Source organism: Gobio gobio (genome assembly GCF_949357685.1).
Source record: "Gobio gobio genome assembly, chromosome: 15".
Taxonomy (NCBI): domain Eukaryota; kingdom Metazoa; phylum Chordata; class Actinopteri; order Cypriniformes; family Gobionidae; genus Gobio; species Gobio gobio.
Window position 1 is genome coordinate 38,918,677 of NC_137108.1, and position 22,017 is coordinate 38,940,693.

Below are 22,017 nucleotides of genomic sequence, written 5' to 3' on the forward strand. Positions count from 1 at the left end.
TGCTAAATGTACCCAATTTTTCATATCAACAGTAAAATATACCGGGATAACCTGGCTTCTCTTGAGACTCCCCTGCTTCGCAGCATAGTAATGATGATATGCTAATGCCCACCTGCACGTTGACTTGATTGGTTACAAGGTAGTTTGCGATGTAAGAAACACAGGCGATTTCAAACCGCGTCTTCTTTCCACTGCAGTTTTAAGGATAAAATACTCAGGAATGGTTTTGACTTATGAATTTGCACATGGTTTGTCTTAAAGGTCCCGTTTTTCGTGTTTTTTTGAAGCTTTGATTGTGTTTACAGTGTGCAATATAACATGTGTTCATGTTTCGCGTGTAAAAAAACACAGTATTTTTCACACAATTTACTTATCTGTATACCGCTGTTCTCACCGTCCTAAAAACGGCTTGAAAGATTTCCCTGTTCTATGAAGTCCCTCCTTCAGAAATACGTAACGAGTTCTGATTGTGCCAGCGGTTCCCGTGTTGTGATTCGACAGCAGCTTAGGGCACGCAGAGCGCACGTTATCGGAAAGGTCACGCCTCTCACCATAACGGGGATGCATGCGCTCAATAATCTCTAAGTACAGCGTCCCTGGGAAAGCCAAACAAAGGTGACTTGACTCCGGGATGAAAATTACAGCGTCTCGACGACATGGCAACAAACAAACTATACGAACGCAACACTTCCTATTCTCCACGCGGGAGCAACAAGACCACGCCCCCTTTTACGCGCGTTCTTGTGGGCGGAGGTTAGTTGACATACTGCTCTACTGACGTAATTAAAGCAGGAAATACCAGGATGTAGTCCTAACCAGCCGTTCGCTGTAGGCTTTGAAAGGGAACTTCTGTTAAATAAAATATCTCGCTTGGCATTGAACTTTGAGCTTTATAATTTTACAGGTATTATAAATGCTCTAACAGCAACATTACACACTAACTAAAGTTTGAAAAATGGGATCACGAAGAACAGGACCTTTAAAGCATATTAAAAACGGACAGATAAACAACATTAAAACTTGATTTTCACCACGGGGGGGTTTAATTATTTTTCCATCATTTACAGTGGGATAACATTTAGAAAAAATTATACACAGAGGAAAACATTATTCACAAAATAAAATCCACAACAGCCATAAACAGTTTACATGCATTTCTTAGACGTGTGATTTGATTCTATTCTATTTAAATCTTGATGATTTAAACCATGTATTTTTGGCCTGTTTTTACTTTAATTTGGTGTTTATTTATTAAATATATTTTATAAAATATTATATTTATGCATGTATCAAATATAGTTATAAAATAAATTTTCAATGCAAGTTACTCAAGAACAAGATCCTTATATTTACAAGGATATTGGCAACTTGAAGGAAAGAAAGGGGACAATTAAAAGGATAGTTCCCCCAAAAATGAAAATTACCCCATGATTTACTCACCCTCAAGCCGTCCTAGGAGTATATGACTTTCTTCTTTCAGACAAATACAATCAGAGTTATATTCCAAGCTTTATAATGGCAGTGAATGGGGGTTGAGATTTTGAAGCCCAAAAAAGTGCATCCATCCATCATAAAAGTAATCCACATGACTCCAGGGGGTTAATAAAGGCCTTCTGAAACAAAGCGATACGTTTGTGTAAGAAAATTATCCATTTTAAATATGGATATTTTTATTTCAAAAACCCACCGCTTTGCTTCAGAAGGCCTTACTAAACCCCTCGAGCCGAATGGATTACTTTTATGATGGATGGATGTGCTTTTTTGGACTTCAAAATCAGGACCGCCATTCACTGCCATTATAAAGCTTGGAAGAGCAATGATATTTTTTATTATAACTCTTGATTGTGTTCATCTAAAAGAAGATAAATGAGTGGATGAGTAAATTTTTGGGTGAACTATTCCTTTAAGAATAATTAGATACAATACCCTAGTGTAGATCATTCAAACGTCAAACACAACACAATATAACATTTGTAATGCCAATCAGTTAAATGCATTCCCTGCATTAAAAAACGTTTAATAGCATTAAACAAATTTCGTTCGCTGTGTCTTAAAGGTGCAGTGTGTAAATTTGACCACCATCTTGTGGTGAGGTTGTGAAATGCAATCAGCCACCGCTCACCCCTCACTTTCGAAGCACATAGAGAAGCTACGGTGGCCGTCACGGGACAAAAATGTAGTCGTCGGAGACAGCAGAGAGTGACTAGCGCTCTGTAGAGTAGTTTGTCCGTTTAGGGCTACTGTAGAAATATGATGCAAAATTTCACTGTAAGGGGTGTATGAAGATTGAAAGATTGAAAGGCTCATTCTAAGGTAATAAAAAACATCCAACTCAGCTCTACCCACCCAATTAAACTAGTTACTGTATATATAACTGGGCTGGCTGAAGAATCCCTGAATAATTGTCACAGACATGATGTAAAAGTCTTGTTTATCAGTTATTTTATGTTTTACATTGTGATTGGTGGAATGAAATGACACTCAAACCTTCATTGAAAAGCCAGTGAATGCATAAGGAACAGTGAGACAAGAAAACTGACAGAAACAATCCAAAGTGACAAGAAATGTATTTATGAACATACTGGAGCACAGGACAGGTGAGAGAGAGAGACTGACAGAGTGATGGGGAAGTTTGAGTAGAGATTAGGTCACACTTTAGGTGATGTCACACCCGGGAGTAGAAAACCTGGGGCGCTACGGTGACTTTCATGGTAGAGAGAGAAAATTGATTTTTTTTTTTTTGCAACTGAGAAGGTTTCACACCGTTAACAGCAGCTTTTAGGTCATTCTTTATTACTACACATGCTGGGTGTTTTTCTGCCATTGCACACCTCAGGCAGTTGTAATGCAAAACACATACGCCGCTTTTGAAATAGATACCATTTGATAATATTAATAAAAGTGTTTCAAATTGGTTTCAGTGTAACCAGCTGCATTTTTCCTTGAAATGGCCCAAAAACTGCCTTAGGTCACAGATTTCTTTTAACATGTTTTACAAGTCCATGAGAGCAGGGAATTGAGATTTGTTGTGAAGACGGAGTTTGTTACAAATTGTGCTTGACGTGTATCGTTTGGAATTGTATTGGTAGTGATGAATGAATTTCATATTTGGTCTATTGGGGTCATTCAAAGGCTTGGCTTTCTCATATTTTCATGCTCAGTGTACCACTACATTAAGAGGACCTGTGGTAATTGCATTTCAATACGAAAACTTGGCCGATTAATGAATGCTAATGAAATGTTTCCCCACTGAACTAATGAGACATTTAATTTGATGACAAAAAGGCGTCATTTGATGAAGGAACATATTAGTGGGGTTACTTGCATTATGATCACTAATCAATTTTGATGCACATGATGTCAAATTGGAATTGTGTATAAATAGTGTTTTGCAATAGACTGACATTGTCTGTCAAAATAAAGGGGCCTTGCATCGTATTGTTAGTCATTTGTCTGATATATCAATCCATATTTTGTGTATTGTTTCATCCCTATTAAAAACAATGGCCTGTTGTAAGTTTTAGTTTGAATGCTTTATATGCTTTCATAGTGTTTCATAGTTTTCAACTGCTCTAACAAGTATTAAATATGTTATAGACCGTAATTGTGAGTAATAGTCACCACAACTTGTTGTTTTTTAATGTTATTTTTTTTTTAATGCACTGTTTGTCATTTCAAAAACATGTTTGAAATGATGAAGGAATCTGATTACACAGCAGGGTTTAAAATATTCATTTGAGATGAAATATTCATTTGTGTGTGTTAATTCCAGCACACACTCTCGCATAGTAATTGTGTCTTTAGGGGGAAAGACATCAGTGAATGTCAGCTGCATGGAAATGACATGAGACGTTACCATCATGATTTTCTTCAGAAACAGAATATGAATGATGAAGGATTTCGGTGTGTTTGCATAATTGCAAGTTGAATCTTTTTCGGCGTCTATTCAAAAATACAGTAGAAAGGGGACATGAAATGATGGTTTAAAGGTTGAGAAATTTATAGTCAGATAATATAGCTTGATTAGTTGGTTTAACTGTTTGTAGTGTACGCCTTGTAACGGTCTGTCATAGGTTGAGGTAAAGAGGTATGATGACAGACCGCATAACCTGATCTTCCTTTGCTGTCCGCATTCAAAAGCATTCCCACTTTAATGTGTGTGTGAAGAAAGAAAGTCGGGGCAGAATGCCTTAAATCTCAGCTGACCTTTTTAGAAAGGCTGAAAGACATGGGAAGAAATGAGCATTGAGGCTATAAGGACAGGACGAGCCTTAAACACTTTTAGGAGGAGAGATGTGAGCGGGACTGCTTCTAAAATTGAAGTGGGAAGAGGACCTATTGATTCGACTATATTCAGCACTGCACCCCTTCACCTCTCTTTTTATTCTCAAACATGCCTTTGAAGCCTCTTGATGTCAGAGGCGAACAAAGCCCAGCTGATGGGGTCAAATGGAGGAAAAAAAGATGCTCTTAAAAGTTCTGAGAAAAAAGAAAACAAAAAAAATGGACAGTTCTGCTCTCTGTGAATATGGTGCACTTTGGTCATTAAATGCACAAACCCCATGCTTTTTTATTGTGATACCTATTAGTAATAGATAAACTAATATCTTAACTCGTTCTCCGCCAGCATTTTTGGTCATTTTCATTAAAAAAATTCATGGCCCCTGCTGAATATTTTGTTGTATGAAATATCTTTAAAAAAAAAAAATGTTATCACTTGAATGTGGGTAACTGCGTTTTTGTCAAAGACTAGGGGCCCAATCATACACCTGGCGCAATGTGATGCCAGGCGCAACGCAAGTGTTTTTTGCTAGCTTCAGCCCGACGCAGTTATCATTTTTCATGTCCAGCGCCAAGTTGTTTAAATAGCAAATACACTAGAGTCCATCTGTTCACCCATGTTCACTGGTCTGAAAAGGAGGTGTGTTCAGGCGCATTGTTGGCGCGTTGCTATTTTGAGGGAACTGAAAACGCCTACGCCATTGACAAACAAAAAAAACCTGGTCTAAAGTCATTAGTGCAGTATTTTTCGTGTTATTTAAAGGGCGTGTTAGTAATATGCGCCTATAGGCTGGTACACAACGTGTGTACACTCTGTTTATTACACACCAAGATTTGACCAAGATGGCGGCGCGAGTAGATCGCGAGGCTCAGCGTCTCTCCAGATTCTGCAATTTTGCGGTATTTTTCTTGTTCATCTCGGGTCTGTTCGTACAGAACAGTTGTGCTTTTACATCGTACACCCGCTGTGAGCTTTTGGATATTGGTTTGCGAATTTCCGACAGTTTTATGGACAATCTTCAACTCCTTCCTGAGATCGCTAGGACGCCCGAGGCGATGCGCTCTGCCCGGCCGGGCGGAAGTGCTAGAAGGCGGCGCTGTGATCGTAAACAAAGACGGGGTAAGCGTGGAGGTCTAAGAGCTAAGCTAAGGCTAACTCCTTACCGGCTCTCTTTACCCAGCATTTTCCTTGCCAATGTACGATCGCTAGTGAACAAAATGGAGGAGATTCGACTCAGCATTACACACAGTAAGAAACTTTTGAACTGTAACGTCCTAATCTTCACTGAAACCTGGTTAAACAGCGGAATACCGGACACCGCTATTGAGCTAGCGGGACGCCACACACTCCGGGCGGATAGAACACTAGATGGCTCCGGGAAGAGCAGAGGGGGTGGATTGTGCATTTATATTAACAAAGCTTGGTGCACAAACTCTGCTATTGTTGGGAGTCATTGTTCAGCTAACCTGGAGTTTCTCATGGTTAAATGTAGACCGTTTTATCTACCGCGGGAGTTCACCTCCACTATTATCACTGCAGCCTATATTCCCCCGGATGCTGATGCCAAGCTTGCTATGAAAGAACTTCACGCAGCCATCAGTAAACAACAGACTGATCACCCGGAAGCTGCGTTTATTGTTGCAGGTGACTTTAATCATTCAAACCTAAAGTCAGTGCTACCCAAGTTTCACCAGCATGTTTCCTGCCACACCAGAGGAAACAAAACCTTAGACCATGTATATACAAACATGGCTGGAGCTTACGTTGCGACACCCCTCCCCCACCTGGGACAGTCAGACCACCTCTCTTTGTTTCTATCACCCAAATATTCACCCCTCATCAACCGTGTGAAGCCATCAGTAAAGACCATCAAGGTGTGGCCTGCGGGGGCAGACTCCACACTCCAGGAAAGGTTTCTAAACACAGACTGGAGTATGTTTGCTTCTCAAGCCACCAGTGGCGCTCACACGGACATTGACTCATTCACTTCCTCTGTATTGGATCATATCAATACCACCATCGACAGTGTTACAACCCAGAAACAGATCACCACATACCCTAATCAGAAGCCATGGATGAACAGGGAAGTGCGACTCCTGCTGAAGTCACGCAATACTGCCTTCAAATCAGGTGATGCACAAGCCTACAGTACGTCCAGGGCAAACCTGAAGAGGGGCATCAAAAAGGCCAAGCACTGCTACAAGCTAAAGATAGAGGGTCACTTTTCCAACTCTGACCCTCGACGCATGTGGCAGGGCATCCAGGCCATCAGTGACTACAAACCCCCCCACTCCACCCCCGCAGCCACTGATGTCAACTTCCTGAACGAGCTAAATTACTTTTATGCTCGTTTTGAAAGAGACAACAGAGAAACTGCCACCAAGCTCAAACCCTCAGCTGACCACCCACCAATCACACTCTCCTCCACAGATGTCTGCAAGGCACTGAGCCGGATCAGCGCACACAAGGCTGCTGGACCAGACAACATCCCTGGACGTGTTCTCAGGGCATGTGCGGAGCAGCTCGCTGGGGTTTTTACAGACATTTTCAACCTGTCTCTTGCCCAAGCAGCTGTACCGACATGCTTTAAACGCACTTCCATTGTGCCAGTGCCGAAACACTCTAACCCGAGGTGCCCTAATGACTACCGCCCTGTAGCACTCACACCCATCGTTATGAAGTGCTTTGAGCGGCTGGTCCTGGAACACCTAAAAGACTCTATACCATCCACATTGGACTCACACCAGTTTGCCTACCGCAGCAATAGGAGCACAGAGGATGCCGTTTCCATGGCACTGCACTCTGTGCTCACCCATCTGGACCATAAGAACACGTATGCACGCATGCTGTTTGTTGACTTCAGCTCAGCATTCAACACTGTCATCCCATCCAAGTTAATAGCTAAACTTGGAGACCTGGGCATCAACACTTCAATGTGTAACTGGATTTTGGACTTCCTAACTGACAGACCCCAGAATGTTCGTTCAGGATCCACCTGCTCCACATCCATCACTCTTAACACTGGTGTACCACAGGGCTGTGTGCTAAGCCCGTTTCTCTACTCCCTCTTCACCGCCGACTGCAAGCCTGTGTATGGATCTAATTCTATCGTCAAGTTTGCGGACGACACAACGGTGATCGGTCTCATCAGCAACAACGATGAGACTGCCTACAGGGAAGAGATCCAGCACCTGGCCACATGGTGCGCTGATAATAACCTGCTCCTCAACACCACCAAAACGAAGGAGCTCATCGTGGACTTCAGGAAGGAGTCAAGAGGCACACACGACACCATCCACATCAATGGAATGGCTGTTGAGCGTGTCTCCAGTTTCAAGTTCCTGGGGATCCACATCTCGGCGGACATGTCGTGGACGACCAACACCTCCAGCCTGGTCAAGAAGGCTCACCAGCGCCTCTTCTTCCTGAGGACACTGAGGAAGAATCAGCTCTCCTCGGCTATCCTGGTGAACTTCTACCGCTGCGCAATAGAAAGCATCCTGACCAACTGTGTGGCAGTGTGGTATGGGAGCTGCTCTGTTGCGGAGCGCAAGGCACTGCAGCGGGTGGTGAAAACTGCCCAGCGCATCACAGGGACTCCACTGCCTGCCATCGAGCACATCCAGAGGAAACGCTGTCTGCATCGAGCTCGCAGCATCCTCAAGGACTCCTCTCACCCAGCCCACAGACTGTTTTCTCTCCTGCCCTCCGGCAGGCGTTTCAGGATCCACCGGACCAGGACCAGCAGACTAAAGAACAGTTTTTTCCCCAGAGCTGTCTCCTTACTGAACTCCAACCCCCGCTGATCCACTTCCCTCATATACTGATAACTCTCCTACCTCACATCCACCTTCACTTTGTTATTTGCACTACCGACTGTTTATCACAGTAACAACTGTTTACATATGCATCTTACACTGCCATATCTTAACTGGATTATGCTCATTTGCACTGCTGACTGTATTTATAGTACCAATGTTTACATTTGCATTTTTGCACTGTACTTCTAAATGTAATATGCAACCACTTTCCACTGCACTTTACACTTTTTTTTCCGGATAGCTCTGTCCATAATTTATTGCACTACCCTAATCCACTGCTATTCCTCATATTAGCCTAACATATTATTGTATACCTCTATCTGTAAAATTCTGATTATAGTAATAGCCATCTGTATATTGTATTCATAGTACATATTCACCTGTAAATTCTTTTTATAGTAATAGCCATCTGTATATTTATTCACTGTACATATTCACCTGTAAATTCAGTTCTGTTTATAGTAATAACGTCTCTCTATTTATACATATTTATACATATTCAGTACATATCCATGTCCTGCACTTACGCATCCATTGTATATCCTGCACTTGCTGCTATTGCACTTCTGGTTAGACCTAAACTGCATTTCGTTGCCTTGTACTTGTACTTGTGTAATGACAATAAAGTTGAATCTAATCTAATCTAATCTAAACACAGCAGCAGCACACAAACATTCTTACATATTACAAATAAAAGGATTCCTCTCTGGAGAAGCGTTCAGTCTTTCCGCTTGCAAATTCCACGTAAATAGCGAATCTGCCATGGTGCAAGTGCAACTGGCTTTTAAAGGGAATGGGAGATACACTGATTGGTTTATTGCACATTACGCTCAAAACACACTCATTACTCATTAAGAGACTTGGTACAACCCTTTTGGACCATGCGCCTGGTGCGCCAACAGTTTTTTCCGTCGTTAAACTAGCAAAAGTGGATTCAGACACGTCCTAAGTGCACCTGCCCCATGCGCTCAGATCGTTAAAATAGGGCCCTATGTCTGGATCAGATTCAGTCAGATGATCAAAACACAGATGGAGTAGATCGTGGTCAACATTTGGTTAGCTAGCCCATACTCTATATCATTTTTTTTATTACATTTCATTTCATTTCTATGGAATGTAAAACATAAAAAATAAAACAAGACAAGAAAACATCTCGTATCATATTAGTTCTCTCTAGATCTTTAGTTTGTAGCTAACACACTTTAAAGTATAAGAACCTATTTTTCACAGACTGTGTCACCATTTCAGGCCTTATTTTCTAGCTTATTCATGCAAAGTGGCAAGTGCCTTTACCCCAGGTCTGTCCCTGCTTCTCTGAATTTATATCTCTTCTTTTCTGTTTCTAATAATCTTCTTGTTTTCCATTCCACCTTTATCTGCCCTCCCTTCCTGTTTTTGACCATTTCAGGCCTCAACTTTCGAGTCGGCTAACTTTTTTGTGATTGCATCTTTCAGCCTTTCTCTCGTCCACCTCAACGCTGTCCTTGGTCTTTTCTTGACTCGCTCTCTCTCCTGTTTTCTCCGAGATAGCATCTCGGTTAGCTGGCGAGTGGCTGTTTTCATGCGCTGCACCGTTTGAATGACGATGGGCTCAATCACTCCAAATCTCGTTATGTATGTTCCTGCGCCCTTGGGAGGGTTAGCAGCGAATGGATGGGACTTTATCAGATTTCACCAGCCTTGGAGGCATAATTCACCAAAGGTCACCTTATGTTTGATATTTCTAGTTTATGTGAACAGTATGTCTGTGCCGGTGTGTAACGGTGGCTTTACGATGAGGTGAGTAGTCAAAGGTTAACCTGTGATGCTTTCAGTGTAAATATCAAAAAGACAATAGGGACGTCTGACCTTATTGAACGGTTCATAGGGAGGTTCTTTGCTCTTCTTGGCCAAGTTTACATCTAAAATGCCCTGAAAGTACACAAAGCCTTGTTTTGGTACAGTACCTTAGTGCTTTTTTAGCCTTGGTTTGTTTTTTTATATTTCCTTTGTGTGTTGTTTATGTCTTATATCTTTTATAATCCCAGTACTAATGCAATTCACACAATCCATTTTGGAAAAAAAAAAGCTTTAGGGAGAAAAATTGAAGGTTAGAAGTTCACATCATTCATAGCAGAGAAAGAGGACAAGGCTCTTTTAGATTTGACGCTGACTGACAGTGATTAGGGTGACTTGGTTTTACACAGAAGAATTGCTAACCTGGAGTATGTTAGGTAATAACATTTTCGGTCATTTTCAAGGATATCATTGAATATGTATGATCTCTAATGCGCAGAATGATGTATGCTGTCTATCTCTAATAAAGCGAGGAGCTTGATCCATTACTGCTTACATTTCCCTAGACTTAGTTGAAACACAGTGGAAATGTTTTATGAATGCCACAAATGACTGTGAACCGTGGACAAGAGTATTTTATTGACTGCTCTTGAGAGTAGCTTTGTAACACAATTAACCTTTGAAAAATCACCAGAAACATTTTCTTTTCAAGTGATAAGACCGAATCAGTTTACTTAATTATGGATACACTGAACATTTCTAACAGGAATCATTTTATAAATCAAATTATCTCAGCTCAAATTAACTTTTCTTGTGTGTTCAGCCTCGGTCGACACCTTTATTTTAGCACCTGCTATTGACAGTAAACAGGATCGAGTTTTAGGCTGGATTAACTCAATAACTGTAATAGACTCAAAGTGAGGACAGAAACCTAATCATAAGGCTTTTGTAAGACCTGTTGTTATTAGAAAGTTTCTTCATAGAAAAATTCTCTAAAACGTTACAGGTTTAAAATGACATGCGTTTTATCTGAACTAATGAATCACCGCCGTGTTGCAACGCATTACAAGTAACTTGAGTTACGTAATCAGATTACTTTTTTAAGTAACTAGTAAAATACTTACTTTTAAATTTACAACACAATATCTGGGTTACTTTTTCAAATAAGTAACTCTAGTTACTTTGTTTTTCCATTTATTGACTGCCAGCTCTCCTATCCTCATGTTGAGAAAAATCGGGAGTAAGTACAGAGGCATTGTGTGCGCTGTGTGAACATCATGATTATTGTAGTTTTAGATTAAATCTAAGCAGGCATTTACTCATCTCACTTGCACAAAAACAGATTCAGTATTACTCAAAATTAATAAAAACTGTGAAATTCAATCTCAGAATATTACACAGACCTGCAATAATTAAATATATTAAATTACACAAATATTCTTTATGTATTTAATCTCACTTTATTAACCAATGTCTTTTCTGATGACATTCGATGATACAATTCAACCATACTAATAAGCAAAAATGGCTTTATATAAACATCACGTTTGTGTTAAAACAAATTTTTTTTTTTTCATTTTTATTTCTGAAGTAAGCGTGCTGAAGTTTATTCTCCTGCATCCTATTCTTCTTCAATCCAGAATTGCGGAACAGCTGAAAGGTTATAACTGCGCCCTCTACTGTACAGGTGTGAATTTGCATTTCTTTCAGCCTTATGCTGTGTTCACACCAAACGCGAATAGAGCCGTCAAAATCGCGTCTACCGCGTCTAGTTGGGCGCTTGAACATTTTGAATCCATTCACGCGTCCACAGCGAATTGGACGCATTTGAAGCGAAATAGACGCGCGTTCAAGGCGCTCCAGGAGAAATATGTCATAAATATGGCAGAGTGGTATTTTATGTCATAAAATACCACTCTGCCTCTTTTCATTTTCATTAAAAATATATATTAAACATTAATAGCCACAAAAATGTGGTCCAGGCAACTCCTACATCTTCACTGCATGTATATTTAAATATCCTTAAAAAATAAAGTTATGAAACATCTCTTTGCCCCCAGTCAAAACGATTAGGCAGACAACAAATGATAGCTTCATGACACCAAAGATCGCCCGTTAGATCCACACAAGACGCACCACTACAGGACATCAGAGCCAGCGGCAAACGTCAGAAGGACTGGCAGAGGAAAGGCTGCTCTCGCCGGGTTAATGAGCGCTGAGCGCCGCCGATCGCCTGGATCTCACAACACCAAAAACACAAGATTATTTTTTTAAATAGGCGCACTCTTTATAAATAAACCACAGAGCTTTAAACAACTACATTCTCACCTGAAAAAGTCTTAAAACTACATTTTGTAACACAATAGTAGTATTTTTAAATTATGCAGGGTTTCTCATCACGTCACTTTACCACGTGACAGCAGCAGCAAGGTTGGTTAACACGGCACGAATTGATGCCAAAGTTCAAATTTTTCAACTCGGGCGTCAGACGCAAATTCGCTTCAAACGCGTGAATGCACAAAAAGCACCACTCGCACATAACTCGCGTATCGCGCAAGATGGTCAATTCGCGCGAACTGGACGCGCGAATGATGCAGAATCGCGTCCATCGCGACGCAGGACCTCCAGACGCGCGTCAACGCGCCTTTCCATTGACTTAACATTGAACTCACTCGCTCCTGACGCTCTATTCGCGTTTGGTGTGAACGCAGCATGAGGCTTATTCGTTTACTTTTGGTGTGAAAGGGCCTTTACATTTGCCAAAAATAAAACTTTTTTGTTGTTATTCAAAAAATCAATCAAGCAAGCCCAGCCCAGGAGAGTACAAGTCACACAAAAGTAATTTTATAAAAAGTAACTAATGCAATTAGTAAACGCTGGTTATTGGTGAGACAGGAGGTTAGAGGCTGTAAGTTCACAATTCTGGGAACAAAAAGCATCTTTTTACAATTTGTCATTTTATGGCTCGTTTCCACTGAACGGTCCAGTACAGTACGGTACGTTTCCATTGTCAGAAGTTGTGAATGGTACCCTAGTTCCGAACCGTACCGCACCACTTTTTTGCCACCCTCCAGTTGGGGTACCTAGCACAGTAGTCCAGTTCAAAAGAGTGGAGCTAGACTCACTGCAGAACATTGATTGGTTGACAGAGAATTGTCACTTGCCTTTTCGGCTGTGTTTTTCCTTGCAACAAAGCGTGTCTTCTTCTTGTGACAATAGCCACATGCCGAGAAGCAAGAACAAGATCTGCTGTATGTCGTCCACTTTTGTTTACTGTGACGCTTTCTTCTTCGCGTGAGAATGACGTTGATCGCTACACCACGCCTATCACAAGGGTGCTGTTGATGGAAACGAAAGCCCGGATCAAGATTTAGTGTCCCGAATCGTACTGAACCGTACCGCTCGGTGGAAATGAGCCATAAAAGTCTGACTTTTATGAAAAGTCTGACTCTGATTTTTTTGGGGAAACAACAAAGAACATGTAAATTGTGAATCTTTTATAAGAGTAGATGTTTTGTTGAGTAGATGTGAGTGATATATGCAGTGTACAATTGTAAAGCACTGCAGTATACATAAACAAATACAATTATCACACCATTTGAAAATGACAGACCTAAAATACTAGCTTCACATTTTTTACATAAACCTTTGGTGCACTTGGTACCATAGACTTCCATTGTAAGTCCCTTAGTGTAAACATATTTTGTTTTTTTGTTTTTTACAAACTGAGGGACAAGCCAAAATTTTCTGTGTGCCTCAGATGCTGTTGATAAAGCTTTTTTAAAGCTATTTATCCCGAGAAATACCCTTAACCACGGTTTATTATCATTCGGTTTAAGGGAAATTAAATATTGAGTAATCAACCTTTTAGTCCTCTAGGAGAAATTGTAGCAGCTGTCCTGGCTTTCTGGGGTTTCAGGCTGGCTCTGAGAGATTGGATTCTGATCTGAAGCAGGAGAAGATAGCGAGAAGCAAAATGTCAGCGCCAATATATTGTGCTGTGCCCCACTCCCACCTGTGTGAGAGAGAGGGACAGGGTGCCAGCGTGCTCAGATGGGTTCTGGGCCCTCTGGCTGAGATATATGGTCAGCTCTGTTGTTTGGGTTCAGATTCAATATGATATGATGGAGCACAGACTCTCCACTGTGAATTCAATCAGCGTCTCCTTGAGAGTTCTCGAGTGTGCTCTCAAATGTCGCCATGTGTTTTCCACTGTTTTAGTGGAAGCTTTTTTGAATGTGCTGGTTGCACTATAATAAAGAAATATGAATACATGTATTTGGCTGTCTGGTTCTGTCTGTTGAATCAGTACATCTCTCAATATATCACTATCTACAAAATGTATTCATGTACATTTCTGTTTTGGTTGCACCTGCATGGATGCGGACATTTTTTTAGAAGAATATGATAGCCAAAAATTATATACATAGTCTGTGCATTAATGGTGGGGATTATGTCAGTAAGTAGCAGCAAGTAAATGTCTTTTATAAATAATAAAGTTCAAATAATTCATTCAAAACCCTGATTCATTCAGGAATGAAGTGATTCCATGCGTCCCAATGTCCATATTATCCATATGTGAGATTAGAATAAGTGTGTCCCAAAGCATATTATGTTGAAAAGAGTATGTCAAAAGACCCCAGATGGTCTATTATTTCCAGTAGATTTTCGAAATGTGGATCCACGCACACTATAAAGGCTAATATTGCCCACAACCCATTGCGCTTTGGAGGAGGATTTGGTTCAGAACTACAAACACGAGTAAAAAGTGTTAAAAAACTATAAAACACTGGCGGGTATGTACTGCAGATGGCGAGAGGTTTAGATGAAGTGTCTAATAATCAGTTTAACCTGATAAAAAAAAAATATTTAATATTATCTGGGTTATATTTATAGTGTTATAATAACAATGTGGACTTTTATAAAGATCTGTTTGGCCATGAACTTTTAAATGCATCATTATGCATTAATATGAGGAGAGTTCTCCGCATGAAAGATCCGCGACTGCAGATCAACGTGCTACTGCATTTCTCTCTGATACGGTAGGAAATTAAATGAAATGTGGAGGATTTTAACTGTGACAAGATGATTGACAGGCCAGTTTTATGGTCACAGGATGCATGGTCAGGATGCAACAGAGAGCAAAGACGCAATTGTATGACATGATAGTATGTCCCAAATATTGTCTACTCTTTTGCTACACACTCAAATGTATGTACTTTTTCTTCTTAAAAAGAGTATATACTTTTAGGGCTTAGTATAAGTAGGTGAATTGGGACACAGCATATGACCTTATGAGTGAGTCATTGAATTATCTATTTAAATGATTTGTTCAAAAATGCAAATTCAGGAGTGAAGCTGCTACTTGTTGCACAGAGACGTGTAGCAGTTTTGTTGTGGTTTTATTTGGACAAGATTCATTGACGGAGCAAAAAAGACAAAGTGTTGGCAATATTGCATCTAAAATAAAATTTACGTTGCTCAATATTTGGTTTTTTATTCAAAGCAATGTCAGTTTTAGCTTTTATTAGACAGAATGGTTTGGAAGACAGGTGTGTGTTTGAATCAAGTGCAAATCATAATCCCTCAGATGTCTTTAAATGCGTTTAAAACTTTTTAAAATGCAAATATACGTTCTGTGTGAATGGCCCATTAGGGAAAAAGGCATTCAGTTGTCTGCTGGAAATAAACTTTTTCCATAAATGGATCGTTCACCCAAAAATTTAAATTCTGTCATCATTTACTCCCTCAAGTTTGTCCTAACCTGTATGAATTTCTGTCTTCTGCTGAACACAAAAGAAGAAAATTTGAAGAATATGGTTAACCAAACAGTTGATGGGCCCCATTGACTTGAAAAATACAATTTAAGTCAATCTAACCTCCATTAAGTAACCACCAACTGTTTGGTTACTAACATTTTTCAAAATATGCATGAACCTGCATGAGAAAGAAAGTCATGCAGGTTTGGAAATTGAGGGCAAGTAAATTGACAACATTTTTTATTTTTAGGTGAACTATCCCTGTGCATGGTGGCATTTTCAAAACATTCCTCTTTGGTTCCTGTTTGATTAAACAATGTTGACTTAACCATTGATGTGAGTTTGGGGTGGGTTTATCTCTTTATCTGACCATGTTTAATATGTGATACCAGCCTTCAAAACATTTATATTCACAATAGAACAATCCTGTTTTGAAACCAGGCATATAAAAAGTTATGCTGTACTATATCTACTCTTCAAACTAGATGAAAAAATACACTATAGTTTTTGCTTCTAGCCTTAAAATATTTATTTGCCATTTGATGTATTGTACATCCTTAACATATCTATTTTTCCATATATCTGTCCATCTATTTTTTTCATTTGGTAGCAATTTAGTTGCATAAATATTGGGGGCTTTAATTAGCCATTTCATCAAAGTCAACAGCTTTACCTTCATGGGCTTGAGCAAATTAACAGTACCCCATGAACACCATAATTCCTTGCTGACAGTGACCCTGTGGGTTGAGGTGCATGTTTAATACAGCTAAATCACTCTTTATCTGTAGATCTAGCTCTGTTCCCTTCTTTTCCATCCTTCTTTTCTTCCTTGTGATGTGCTCTTCATATGTCTCTAGAGTGCAATGTGAAGAAGCCTTGAGAAATCTAATTAACCAGGATGCCTTGAGAGAGCAGGGCTTTTCACACACATGTACACCAAGACATACATAAATCAAGGGATGTCCTAGGTGCTTTGGAGAAGGCCTGGTCCCAGAGTTATTAGTTATGATCCTTTTTCCGAGTTTTTTTTTAAGTCTGTGTACACATGAATTTCAGACTTGAACTTTTTTGTGGCATATTTTGTTTAAAATATATGCTCATACCATATACAATTTTATATTTTATTTAATACGATGGCATTCATACATTTTTAAGTGCGGGTTACATGTTCAAATACTTTTTGCGGCCAGTGTATATTTAATAAGCTGCTGTTATTCAGTACATGATAGATGAAAGAGTCACAAGGTGAGAGTCAGGAGCCATACGACTCTCCAACACAATTTCAGCTTTTGCCTTGCTGATGTCTACTTGACTGTAAAGTCTCTTTTTTGCCAGGCACATATAGCTAGGTCATAGCTGTTAACCTTCAGCTTAGGAAAACGAGGTTTTCTTTTAATGAAGGTTTTTTGTCCTCTATGAGCTCTGTCAGACTATATAAAAACTCATTTGATACCAAGGCATCAAGGACAGTCTGGTCTTGTCTCATATTTTTCATGTGAATCAACACAAAGACCTTGGGATGGAGTGATGGTTGTCGTCTTAGACGCAGGGGCATTTTGTTTGGTGAGCAGACGAAAGCTTGAAGGGTGGCATGTCCTCATTAGGGAGGACAGAAAACCCATAGTTAGAAGTTCTTCTGCATGTCTGTATATGAGTGGTTCATATGTAATTATTCACAGATGGAGATCCTAACCCCAACGTCCCACCGTCCTCTGTATAAACGGCACGTCATACTGATTAATAACAAGCAGGCCGAATGGTCTCTTATGTGCTTGCATGTGAGATTGTGCTCAATTAAAGACATGTTTGACTATATAAAATCTTCTTTAAACTTTTTATATGTTAAAACATATTACATGTTCTGATATTGACCTTGAAATAGACATGCATCTATATGTTCATATACACCAATCAGGATAACAATGATTATCTCTTCATCACGGCACCTGTTAGTGGGTGGATATATTAGGCAGCAAGTGAACGTTTTGTCCTCAAAGTTGATGTGTCAGAAGCAGCAAATTGTGATGGCTAAACGACTGGGTCAGAGCATCTCCAAAACTGCTGCTCTTTGTGGGGTGTTCCCGGTCTGCAGTAGTCAGTATCTATCAAAAGTGATCCAAGGAAGGAACAGTGGTGAACAGGTGACAGGGTCATGGGCGGCCAAGGCTCATTGATGCACGTGGGGAGCGAAGGCTGGCCCGTGTGGTCCGATCAAACAGACGAGCTACTGTAGCTCAAATTGCTCAGGAATTTAATGCTGGTTCTGATAGAAAGGTGTCAGAATACACAGTGCATCGCAGTTTGGCAAACCAGTCAGGGTACCCATGCTGACCCCTGTCAGAACTGGACCACAGAGCAATGAAAGAAGGTGGCCTGGTCTTTTTTTCTTTTTAAATCAATGTTGAAAACAGTGGAAACATTCTTTAATAAAATCTCAAGAGAACAGCATTTATTTAAAATATAAATATTTTGTAACATTATAAATGTTTTGACTGAAATTCTTAATTGAATGCATCATTGCTGAATAAAGGAATCAATTTCTTTCAAAACATAATTCTTACTGACCCCAATTTGTTATGATTGTGTATATATTTATCTTCTTAATTTAAATGTTTGGTACTAACATGGAAAATGTTACTTAAAGTGAAACAATTAAGAAAAAAAGTGTTATAATCTTGATATTATAATATTGAAAGCTAGAATGATTGTTTAAAAATATTTTATTTTCTTTTTTTTTTAGAATATCTATCATATTTATTTTCTTTAAAACCATCCTAGGCAACAGAAAAGTTCCCCTAATTGAAGAATCACCCAATGTATACACCTGTTTTGAGTATTTGTGCCTGCTGCTATACCAACGCCTCACAAATTTCTGTGTTTGTACAGAAGAATTTTGCATTTGTCACACTCCGCAGAGACAGAGAGCCTCGAGGCTAAAAAGAGCATGAAAGACATTTTAGTATTCTGTGCTGTGTGTTGTCTCTCTCTCTCTCTCTCTCTCTCTCTCTCTCTCTCTCTCTCTCTCTCTCTGTGCTCTGTATTGAGAGAGTAATGCCAAAATTGTCATCCTTTGTGAACTCACTGAAGGGAGAGATAGTCTGCGGAAAGAGACAAATAGACAAACAAGGGCTTTTGAAAAGTAGGAACGGGAAAACTACACAGAAGTTTCTGAGGAGGCTGTAATACAGCAGATATGCTCGGCAGAGAAGCTGGATATTTATTTCCCCCTGTCTCTTTTATTCTCGCTGAGCTTATGTATATGTGCCTGTTTCTTTAAGCGGGCATGCTCTAATATGCACTAAAGCTCTCCACAAATGTTTGTAGCCACACAAAGATATGAAATGTTTTCTTATTCAGAGAAAATATTTCATGTTCTTGCTTTCAGATTTCTTCTTTATATTGTATTTGATGACCGAACACAAAGTGACTGTATGTGAGACAAGTATTAAAAATGTAAATTCTGTTATTTACTTACCCTTATGTCAGTCCAAAGAGCATACAGTGGATGTTAACCTCTACAAAGGACAAAAAGCAACATAAAAGGATCATAAAACAGGTTCATATGACCCATATGCTATATATTCCATGTCTTGTGAAGTGATATGATTGCTTTGTGTGAGGAATCATATGAAATGTAAGACTATTCATTTTAATTAGTTGATATTTGAGTGTATGTTTGTATGTGATGGCTCTGACCTTTGGCTGATTCTTCCCTCTTGCTGTGTTGTCTTCATCCTCAAGGCTCCTACATGATGGTCAACTCCTCCCAGCATGCAGCAGGCCAGAGGGCTCAGCTTCTGCTGCAGACGCTAAGTGAAAACGACACGCACTGCGTGCAGTTCAGCTACTTCCTGTACAGCAGAGACGGCCACAGCCCTGGGGCGCTGCGGGTTTATGTGCGGGTCAACGGCGGACCGCTTGGCATTCCCGTGTGGAATGTCTCTGGGTCACGTGGACGACAGTGGCACCAGGTGGAACTGGCAGTCAGCACTTTCTGGCCAAACGAGTACCAGGTGAGTAACATTATGAATTAGTGACCGTCTTTTCTGTTTGGTTACACAAATTAGGACGTTTGTGAGTTGTTCTTTCCGACATTGATTGATGTCACATGTAGTATATTTATGTATGTGTTTAAATGCTTAATTTACAAAATGGAGGATTAAGTGTTTTTGGTTACTAGATGAGGGTAATGAATTCTTAAGCACCTTTGGAGAGTACTGTGTAAATAAATACCATGGTATATATCAAGATACCATTAGTAACCCTAATGGAAAATGAAACTTAAAATTGTAGCCATTTTTAAAGGATTAGTTGTTAAATTAAAATTTCCTTATAATTTACTCACCCCTATGTCATTCAAGATGTTCTTGTCTTTCTTTCTTCAGTCGAAAAGAAATGAAGGTTTTTGAGGAAAACATTCCAGGATCAACAGGGGTCCAACGGGTTAAAGGTCCAAATTGTGGTTTCAATGCAGATTCAAAGGGCTAACCACAAATGCTCGTCTTGCACTAGCGTCAACAACTTCACGCGTTAAGTAATCACGTTGGAAAGGGTCACACGTGACATGACGTCTGTCTGTGTATTCTGGTTCCAAAAGGTAGGGCAGGGCGAAAAACTCATCTCATCTCACCTCACCTCATTTTTCATTTTCTACTCCAACTTCAAAATCGTCCGACAAAAGTTTTACCTTTTTTGTTGTTGTTGTAAAGGCCGTTTGACTTAGCCTTTGCACGTTCGCTGTGTAAACACTGGGGCGGTACTTCTGCCTACGTCACGCCTGACCTTTCCAACGTTACTACGTAATGCGTGAAGTTATGGACGCTAATGGCAAGACGAGCATTTGTGTGTTAATTAAGTATTAAATTAAGTACTGTATTAAGTGTATAAATTGACCAATCGTTTTGATAAATAAGATCCTTATTCCTCAACTGGGATTATGTAGAGCCATTTGAAGCTGCATTGAAACTGCAATTTGGACCTTTAACCCGTTGGACCCCATTGAGGTCCATTATATGGAGAAAAATCCTGGAATATTTTCCTCAAAAATCTTAATTTCTTTTCGACTGAAGAAAGAAAGACATGAAGATCTTGGATGACATTGGGGTGAGTACATTTTCAAGAAATTTTGATGAAGTGAACTAATCCTTTAAGAACGTGTTGTTTGGTTTTCAACTGGTCATTAGCTGGTCTAAAAGGGTCATTAGTTGGTCCTAGCTAGTCTTAGTCTAGTATTTTTTAATTGGTCTAAGATTATCATTAGCTAGTTTAAACTGGTCCTTAGCTATTCCAGGAGAGCCATTAGTAAGTACAATTTGGTCATTATTAATTTGTTCAAAGATGCTCATTAGATGGTACAAACTGCTCATTAGCTGGTCTAAACTGGTCATTAGCTGGTCTAAAAGGGTCATTAGTTGGTCCTAGCTAGTCTTAGTCTAGTATTTTTTAATTGGTCTAAGATTATCATTAGCTAGTTTAAACTGGTCCTTAGCTATTCCAGGAGAGCCATTAGTAAGTACAATTTGCTCATTATTAATTTGTTCAAAGATGCTCATTAGCTGGTCCAAGAGAGTCATTAGTTGGTCCTAGCTAGTCTAAGGTATTTTTTAATTGGTCTAAGATTATCAATAGCTAGTTTAAACTGGTCATAGCTATTCCAGGAGAGTCATTAGTAAGTACAATTTGGTCATTATTAATATAAAAATTGCTCATTAGATGGTACACACTAGGGATGCCACAATTCTCAATATAATATTGAACCGTTCGGTACGGCCTTCCCGGTTCAATACGTGCTTGTGAATTGCGATTTTTCGGTTTTGCATTTAATTAATTATTTTTCTACAAATTCTATAATTTGACTCCATCCCAATATACTGAACCATGCGACATACATTCACATCACACGTTAGTGGTGGAGTTACACTCACGGAACACTATAGTTATTCAATCACGAAAGCTCATTATTTGCATGCGTTTTACAGCCTTGCCGGTTAAACATGCGCTTTTCAGAGCGCGCGCACTAAACGCCTGTCAAACACGCGATTACTGGACTAAGTAGCCTTACTTCGCTAATACTGTCAAATACACACAAGGTTTACATAGACACAGTAGGTTATGTCTAAAGTGAAAGTAAAATCGGCGTGTGTCTGTAGATTAGATGTGTAGAGGTCTTAAATTGACAACAGCGCAGCCGAACACGCCGTCCTTAAAGGGACAGTTCACTTCTAAAATTGTCATTATTTACTCACTCTAATATTGTTCCAAACCTATATTCATTTCTTGATGACAGAATTTTCATTTTTGAGTGAACTATCCCTTTAATGTTAATACAACAACAAAAGACAAAGAGAAAATCACTCAATGCTCTTGACTGAAAAACTTT

General features: G+C 39.6%; 1 protein-coding gene across 4 annotated transcripts in view; it reads left to right on the plus strand.

The window, feature by feature from the left end:
- ptprub (protein tyrosine phosphatase receptor type Ub) overlaps window positions 1–22,017 on the plus strand; it is a 322,943-nt gene that overhangs the window by 155,621 nt on the left and 145,305 nt on the right. For all 4 annotated transcript variants that reach the window (XM_079836102.1, XM_079836104.1, XM_079836105.1 and 1 more), the window contains exon 3: window positions 19,380–19,651. In XM_079836102.1, the coding sequence (XP_079692228.1) occupies window positions 19,380–19,651 (272 nt within the window). The remainder of the gene's footprint in view (window positions 1–19,379; window positions 19,652–22,017) is intronic.